The sequence below is a fragment of the Haliotis rubra genome, unplaced genomic scaffold (genome assembly GCF_003918875.1).
Source record: "Haliotis rubra isolate DU_JTF1 unplaced genomic scaffold, ASM391887v1 Scf622, whole genome shotgun sequence".
NCBI lineage: Eukaryota > Metazoa > Mollusca > Gastropoda > Lepetellida > Haliotidae > Haliotis > Haliotis rubra.
The window spans coordinates 439,605-448,439 of record NW_025767327.1 but is presented as its reverse complement, the minus strand read 5'-3'; the positions used below and the strand labels follow the sequence as shown (position 1 = coordinate 448,439).

The window sequence follows — 8,835 nt, the reverse complement described above, 5'->3', positions numbered from 1 at the left end:
TTTTTTCCCCTTCCGTCTCTAGAAAAACTCACTGCAGGGTTCGGGTTATGGAGTGCCATACCACACACCCACAGCTGGCGGGACCAACATCTCCAGTAACATTTACATCTGCCAACGCTTAATTCGCAAGTGGTGAGGCAATAAGCTAATGAGGCTAAGGGTCCTGTACCATGTTTGAGAAATATCGATGATGCCTTATATAAAGTCTATCATCTAAGCAAGTCTAGCTATGTATGGCGTTAAGTCACTGCTTGGAAAAGGCTCCTTTAGAATTTTATTTGATAAATATTAGTATTTCCATCATATTGGAAAATACATAGACTAACGCTTAGTGTCTGAATATATATAATTTTGATCGTAACAAACAAGCCCATTTAAACATTACAGAACCATTGAAATACATGTTAAAGTAGTAATCTTGTAACACTATATCTTGTAACACTATATTTACCCATTACCAACCATTAACGCGTGTACTTAATATATGACAAACCTAACACTGGTCATACGAGATTTCAAAGGTATTAAAATGCATGTCGTACAATCACAGCATTTACATATGTTACACATGCTAGAAAACACACGAAAACCAGATTTACACACCTGTGAAAAACATGTACATACAGAGTTGAGTGTTCGTTTATTTTAACTCCCCTTTAAACATGTGTAAATCTGACAGCCAGATGACACGTAGATTTCAAACGTTGTTCATATGGCCGCCGGATGAAACGTATATTTCCTTACGTTAGTGAGTGAGTGAGTGAGTGAGTGAGTTAATATTTCACGTCACATCGGCAATATTTCAGCCATATAGTGACGAGAAATGTTTTATATAAATAATAAATTAAAGTTGCTAAAGAATCAGTCAGCGAAGGACTGTAAAATAACTAGAGTATCACAGATGGAGTCTAAACCTAGCATGAGCATGTAAAACTATTTTATTTACGAAGACAATACAATATGAAAACGGGCTATAGATCGCCAACAACTGAAGGTAGATCACCATACTAGGAACCATGGGGACTTACATTACTTTTGCTACCTGCATGGACCCTAGTTGGATTTACACCATCCCTTCAGCCATTGGCGACAGAAGAGAAATCTAGCCATAAATTAAAAACACTTATTCAACATATTTACAATATATTTACAAAATATGTACAAATATATACAAAATATATACAAAACATAATGTACTGGCTTGTTAGGCTTCCTTGTAGCCGGTGTAGCTGCCTGTGGGATCTGGAAATCTCCTCCGGATTGCTAGTACAACGCATGATGGCACAACACGTCTATTGCCATGACCCAGTCGACCATACCGTTGTAGGATAAACTGTCTGTACGCCTGGTGTCTGTATGCTGCATTACTTCGCTCTTGGTCATGTACAAAGAAGTCGTTATAATGTGCCATTGCAATGTCTAGCACCGCTGGGGAGATCACCGTATAAAAGTTTGGTCCATCCACAACACACTCGTAGGAGCCAGTCTGCCAGCAGCACTTCTCTTCTTGCGCTGTTGGCATGCTTCTACAATTGCCACATCTGCACCAGCTTGGTGTGTTGTCTGGTTGGGGCTGCCTTGGTGGATCATCACAGGGCCTGTATCCCAGGCGGAAGTCGTCAAAAGCCCCTGGTCCCGAAATAAAAGTTCAGTCACTATACTCCTGAGCTCTGTCACATCTAATGAAGCCGCAAAATCCTGGAATAGAGATATAGAATTAGAGACAAGCAAAATTATACCAAACAACTGATTTTGAGCATACAGTTAAGATGGTTGGATTTTATGATCACTCAAAATTTTCATGAACCAACACTTGATACAGTAATACATGTAAATATGTGAATGTCCATATACTGTGAACAGGGAGGTGTCTTGTTGGCTGAACATTATATCCGAAGGCAATATCAACCTCTCTCATGAAAAATATTTTTTCTTTTGGTAAGGCAAAACCAATTGCAATAATCCACCAATGTGTTTTTTCTTATTTTGAAATATACATCATATGAATTGATTTTAAACAATATAAAGCCATACTTTCAATATTTTCAGGAAAAAATATTAAGGAATATTAAATTAAAGGCCACAAAATATATTTGCCTTTTTAGATGCCATTGCATATGATCACGAATATGAAATCGAAAATGAAGAAGAGAAGTATGTGTAAATGTTATAAATCGTGTGCTATAGCAATGTGACATCTAAATTTTCTGTGAAGTGCAAACACATATAAAATAATTGTACTTCTACTTGGAAAGATTTGACATTTTATCTGGAATATGTACAAAATACTAATTGGAAATAACAATCCAGAATCCATTTAGATGAACGAACAATACTTCATATTCATTGTTGAAAAAAAGGTACCTTGACTGCCTTATGGTGTGCTGATGGGCCTTTTGGTGGACAGGATGATGAGCTTGTGTTTGTTGTCGGTGCAGCTTCCAGGTCATTGATGCATGTTGTCGATGCAGCTTCCAGGTCATCTGTGCTGTCAGCCTGTGAAAATACGAAAAATACCATTTCTTAGTTATCCAGATATTGCAGTACAAAGGATTATGATTTTATAAATACACATAGATATTACTAATTAATATTTAAGTGGCATATATGCGAGCATGAACATTCATCTAAATAAATATTACCTCCACTGGAACCTGGTCGACATTGAGCCTTCTTCGCACCCGGCTACCATCTGCAGTCTTCCTCTTTCTCTTCTTGGTGGGGTTGTGTTGAGGAGGGGTGTGGTTGATGTCACCATCCATATCCTGCAATTACATTTGTTAGAAAGTTAAAATAATAACACGCTTCCTTCCACCAGAAAGTGTGTATCGTCAAACAGGTAATCTAGTGATTATCAGCAAGTGGAATGTTGTAGCAATCACATTTTGCAAGAACCTTTTGGCAAAACAAATATTTATGTTTGGTTAAACAACTATATTTCACAGTATAAACAGAAAAGAGAATATATATGATGAATATCATTATGAAATTATTAGTGTCATCGAATTTCTAATTTTCAATTGGCATGAAGATAAGTGACATAAATAATGCTTTTCGACGTTTAGGTGAACTAATACGAATACCTGTGTGTGCATAACCTTGCATCATGTGAATATATATATATATATATATACAAGAAACAACATATAACGTACGTCTCGTGCCGTGCTGATGACATCACGATCGGTGAAATCCCTGAAGTCCACGTCGATCGACTTCAACTTCGGGGGCTGGCAATCGGGTTTGTTGACGCATGGTACCATCCATCCGCATGAGCACAAACTTGAACACAGTTTCCCGGCGGCGCGACACGGACATGTTCCTCTCTTCGATACACGAGTACAAGTGTTTTTGCATCTGCATACGATATCCTGTGAACTAGCCATGTTGATTGTCGTCCATGTTTGTGGTCTGGGTAGATAAGGGTGCAACGAACCAATCAGCGTTCAGAAAACAGAAAGGGGATTTCCCCGTCGCGACGGCTCGAATGACAAGTCTGCCAAGGTGGTCAGCTGCCCAGTCCCGGTGTTTGTCACGGTCTAGAGAGAGCAAGCACTGCCCGCGCGGCAGCCGAACACGACAATTAACACGTTAGCTCGGAGCAAAAATCACTTCGCATCAGTGCCCCTTTAAAAAGCAGGTACACTTAGATTGACTAAATGTACTTACGTACCCTCTCAGGAGGACAATAATTTTACAATACTTCAACCCCCTTTGAGGATACAGCCACTAACAATCTCAGTTTCTAATCTAAACTACCAATAATAAAATATATATCTATTTACAAATCATTCAACAAATCTTTTTTTTTTTTAAATGCAAGAATTAAATGAGAACTGACATTATTAAAAAGATCCTTCAGAGTTTTGGATTTGAAATAGATATCCCTTGTGATGGAATATTCAATGCAGTCAAGCAAGACATGCTTGACTGTGATCCTTTCATCACAAGGGATACAAAACGGAGGATCTTCGCCTTTCAATAAATATTCATGAGTATATCTGGTATGGCCAATGCGACATCGTCGCGCATAACGACCTCTTCAAATCTGGACTGACAACCCAAGTAAGTGTAACTAATGTAGGATTTTATTGCATGTAATTTATTGATACCTACTTGGGTGTCCCACTTCTTTTGCATCAGATCGCGGATGTATGTTCTAATGCTGGCTTTATAATCAGAGTAAGGAATAAGAAGTGGTGTCACAGATTTGTTGAGTGCTGCCTTAGCAGCAAGATCAGCCATCGTGTTCCCAGAAATGCCAACGTGGCTGGGTAACCAACAAAAGACGATGTCGCATTGGCCAGTAGCAAAATCATTATACAATTCAATAATTTCTAATAAAAGTGGATGTTTGCAAGAAAGATTTTTAATAGCCTGAAGACACGAAAGAGAATCTGAAAAGATGATATATTGTTTATATTTACGGTGTTTATTAATATATTTAAGAGCTGTTAGTATTGCGTTTGCTTCTGCTGTGAAAATTGAACTGTCATTGGGTAATCTGGAAGATATTGTTTTCGACCCAATGACAGTGGCACAGGCCACCGCGCCACCATCCTCGGACCCATCTGTAAATAAGGATTTATATGTATTATATTTATTTCTTAATTGACTAAATTCTTGTTTATACTGTAATTCATTTGTTTCTGATTTTTTAAATGTAGTTAATGTTAGGTCAACTTGTGGCCTAACCAATTGCCAAGGCGGAGAAGAAAGAAGACGGGAAGGAGCTATATGTTCTAGCTCAATCCCAGCTGCAGAAAGGAAAGGTTTCACTCTTATACCAAGAGGCGGAACAAGAGAAGGCTTCTTGGTATACAGATCTTCATACAGTGGATTAAAGACACAGTTATATGCAGGGTTTGACTCATTGGAATAAAGTTTTGTAATATACTGTAAAGTTAATTTTATACGGCGTTGTGTAAGAGATGGCTCATCAGCCTCGACGTAGAGACTGTCAACAGGAGATGTTCTGAATGACCCAAGACAAAGTCTCAGACCTTGGTGATGGACAGAATCTAATAGTTTTAAGTTGCTTTTACAGGATAGACGATGGAGCCATAATCAAGCTTCGAGCGGACAAGTGATCTACACAGGTGTAGGAGGGTAGTTTGGTCCCCTCCCGACTTTGAATTAGAAACGACTTTCAATAAATCGAGTGCCTTCAGGCATTTAGTTTTTAGAGATTTAATATGCGGAAGAAAGGTTAAATGGGAGTCGAAAATCAGACCAAAGAACTTGGCCTCTTTTACAACCTTGGTGGGAGTGCCGTTTAAAAACAGTTCTTGGTCATTATGTAGTTTATATTTACGGCAGAAATATATGCAATTAGTTTTTGATTTAGAAAATTAAAGCCGTTTTCAAGACACCATTTATTTATTTTGTTTAAGCACAGCAGTAGTTGCCGTTCAATAGTATGCATATTCTTACCGCGACAAGAAATGTTAAAATCATCCACAAAAAGTGACCCATCAATTGAATCATTTAAAACCTTGGATAAACTGTTGATTTTTATACTAAACAATGTGACGGACAAAATACTGCCTTGTGGCACACCCTGATCCTGATTGTAATGATCAGACAGGGTCGAACCCACTCGGACTTGAAATTGCCTGTCAGTTAAAAACTGTGATATAAATTGAGGCAAACGGCCTCGTAATCCAAAGTCATGTAAATCTTTTAAAATGCCATGTTTCCATGTCGTGTCGTATGCCTTTTCTAAATCGAAAAAGATCGACACTGCATGTTGTTTATTAATTATGGCATTCTTAACAAAAGATTCTAAACGCACTAAATGATCGAGAGTACTTCTGTGTTTACGGAAACCACATTGTATATCTGTTATTAAGTTATTGGTTTCCAGGTACCAAACAAGTCGATTATTTATCATGCGTTCCATGGTCTTGCAAACGCAGCTAGTGAGTGAAATGGGCCTATAATTGGAAGGATCCGCATGATCACGTCCAGGTTTAGGGATAGGCACAATTATAGCATCACGCCACGACAAAGGGAAATTTCCAGATGTCCAAATGTCATCAAAAATGTGTAACATTGTCTCCAAACATGACTCTGGCAAGTGCTTCAGGAGTTGATAATGTATGTTATCAGCTCCAGAAGCAGTATCGTGAGCCTGATCAAGAGCAGTATGAAGCTCATGTATCGAAAAGGTTTCATTTTAGTCTTCCCCATTATCTGAATTGAAATTAATAGATTTCTTTTCTTGATGTTTTTGATATTTTTGGAATTCAGGTACATAATTAGATGAGGAAGAATGTTTGGCCAACGTCTCACGAAGTGTATTTGCAAGATCTGATCTATTAGTCAATAAATTGTTCCCATCTTTTAGATGGTGGATGCTAGATTTAGAGCCCTTACCTTTGATTTTCTGGATCATATTCCACACCTTTGATATAGGTGTGCGCGAATTAATTTTTGATATATAGTTCCGCCAAGATTGACGCTTACTTTGCTTGAAAGTACGTCGTGCTTTGGCGTTTAAAATTTTAAATTTGTCCAAATTGTGGACCATAGGATGGCGACGGAAATAGTGCTCGGCTTTCTTCCGTGCCTTCCTAGCCTGTTTGCAGTCATTGGTAAACCATGGTTTTCGTACGTGAGGAATTGCAGAGGACTTTGGGATACACTCGTCAGCAATGTTATTTAGTTCATCTGAAAAACATTTAATGGCATCAGAAATGTCATTAAAAAGTTCAGGTTTGAGATTGTCAGCACAGAGAGCTTCATATAAAGGCCAGTTAGCCTTTTTATAATTCCATCGTGATGATGGAGGAACATCAGATGGATTCACAGGTGTCAGTATTGTTGGGAAATGGTCACTTCCACACAGGTCGTCGTGGACTGACCATTCGAATTAGGGTTTAGGTAGTTGATCATAAAGAGCTTGCAGATCGGTTAGTTGAACAGTTGATGAAGGCGGAATGTACAAAGAGCATCAAGTAAAAGCAACCTGTAATTGAAGTCGAACTGCAACGACTTGAAGATTTGTTTTAAGTGGAACTGAGCTATGGATGACACTGTTCCTCACCAGGATGGATGATCCACCAGAAGCTCTATCACCAGGAGGAGAAAAACAGTGATATGCATTGAACTGACGGAAGTCAAAGTTTCTTGGATGCAGACGCTGAAGGTGTAAAATCTTGGTTTAATAGATGTAAATCATTTAAATTATTCCGGAGTCCTCTACAATTCCATTGAATTATAGGTGAAGACATTATTTCTTCGGTGGATGAACAGGAGATCTACCCCTCACCTTCCTTGAGGGTGACAAGCTATGAGTCCTACCATGGCTATGGTCGGACACATCCATGTCCTCAAGGGATCCAAACTTATTATAAATTTGGACCTGGTTATTTGACCCCTTTCGGGGTCTGTTGCTTTGACTCTTTTTGTTTTCATAGTTAGGTTTGGATGGATATTTTACAGTCGCTTTCGCACTTGTGTCAGATGATTTAGATGGTTGGTTCTGAGATGAGGATTTGTCCTTCTCAGAAGACGCCTTGGACTGAATGATGGTTTGTGAAGGTGTGGTTTGAAAACTGGAAGTCACCTTTGGAGGTCTCGCTTGAATTTCGGAAGTTATCAAGGTTGGGGCAGAAGTCCTAGCCCACGTATAGTCGGTTTGGCAACCAACTGAAGTACATGAGACATGTTTTGATGTAGAAGCCTGAACAGAAGCAGAAACAGTGGCAGCATAACTCGGACCTGATTGTTCTTGTGTAAGAACAATCTGTTTTGCTTCAAAGAATGACACGTTTCGCTCATGCTTTACTCGCAAAATTCTTGATTGCAACTTCCAGGAAGGACATTCCTTGGATGAAGAAGGATGGCAACCCGCGCAGTTGACACAAACAGGTGTTTTGTCACAAAGGCTACTGTCCTCGCATGTTCCAGCACATCGATGACATGCAGCTGGATTGTTGCAAGACTTGGCCCCGTGACCATACTTCTGACAAGTGTAACACCTTAAGGGGTTGGGGATAAAAGTCTCCACCCTCAAGTTGCAATACCCTGGTTTCAGAGATTGTGGGTGAACTGGCAAACAAAATGTGAATAGGTAAGTGTTAGTTTTGATAACTTCGTTATTCTTTTTGACTGTAAAGCGTTTGACCTGACTTACACCTTGGGAGTGCAGTTCAGTCATGATATCAATTTCGCTCATGTCTGAAAGGCAACGTCCAGTATCCCGGACGATGCCCTTGCTGCTATTTAGCGTCCTGTGAGGGGACACCTCCACAGGAACATTTGCTAAAGACTTTGTTTTGAGCAGAATATTTGACTGTATTTGTTTCCTGCTCTCGATTAGCAAGGAACCAGATCTCAACTTTTTTATTTCCTTTACGTCTCCGGCCAAACCTTCAATGCCCTTTGATACAGCAAAGGGATTCAATTTTAAAGAGCCACCGTCAGGATCACACATAACTAGAAAACGAGGCCAATTATCCGGATTGTTAGAGATTGCTTGGCCGTCATCATCTGAAGACAACGAATCGTCAGATTCGTGTGAGCGTTTTTTGAGTGGGGGTGCCATGATAGAAATATATATGATTCATCCTCCTAGCTCCCCACCCACCATGGAGTGTCAACAAGGACGATGCCTCATGTCTGTGGATCTCCAGCAGACGGCACCAAGGATACTAGGAGGGTATACTCAAGCAGAAAAAATCTTGAAAAGATAAATCCCACCAGATTGGCCCATGAGCCACCGCCTTCTGGGCATTAAGACTCTAGGCAAAGTTCATGATAAACATATTACAAAATTAGTGTAAAGGAACAAAGGCTGCCAAGACCGAAATTTCAACAATTCCAAATCAA

General features: G+C 39.4%; 1 protein-coding gene across 2 annotated transcripts; it reads right to left on the bottom strand.

Annotated features, from left to right (window-relative positions):
* Positions 1-1,306: 1,306 nt before the first annotated feature.
* Positions 1,307-3,557, bottom strand: LOC124256285. Of its 2 annotated transcripts, XM_046690258.1 has the most exons (4): positions 3,156-3,553; positions 2,643-2,765; positions 2,365-2,496; positions 1,307-1,698 (listed from the first exon to the last, which is right to left on the bottom strand). In XM_046690258.1, exons 1-4 carry the CDS (start codon positions 3,384-3,386, stop codon positions 1,438-1,440), a joined length of 747 nt encoding a protein of 248 aa, XP_046546214.1. In that variant the 5' UTR covers positions 3,387-3,553; the 3' UTR covers positions 1,307-1,437. The 2 variants fall into 2 exon arrangements, with proteins under 2 accessions (XP_046546214.1, XP_046546215.1); XM_046690259.1 differs by lacking the exon at positions 2,365-2,496 and having other exon boundaries at positions 3,156-3,557.
* Positions 3,558-8,835: the final 5,278 nt, after the last annotated feature.

Excerpts from the sequence above, each read along its gene's own strand:
- LOC124256285 (XM_046690258.1), bottom strand. The coding sequence starts at position 3,386 with ATGGCTAGTTCACAGGATATCGTATGCAGATGCAAAAACACTTGTACT. Across the intron at positions 2,766-3,155 it reads TCATCAGCACGGCACGAGAC|GATATGGATGGTGACATCAA; the intron begins GTACGTTATATG and ends ATGTAATTGCAG. Across the intron at positions 2,497-2,642 it reads TCGACCAGGTTCCAGTGGAG|GCTGACAGCACAGATGACCT; the intron begins GTAATATTTATT and ends GTATTTTCACAG.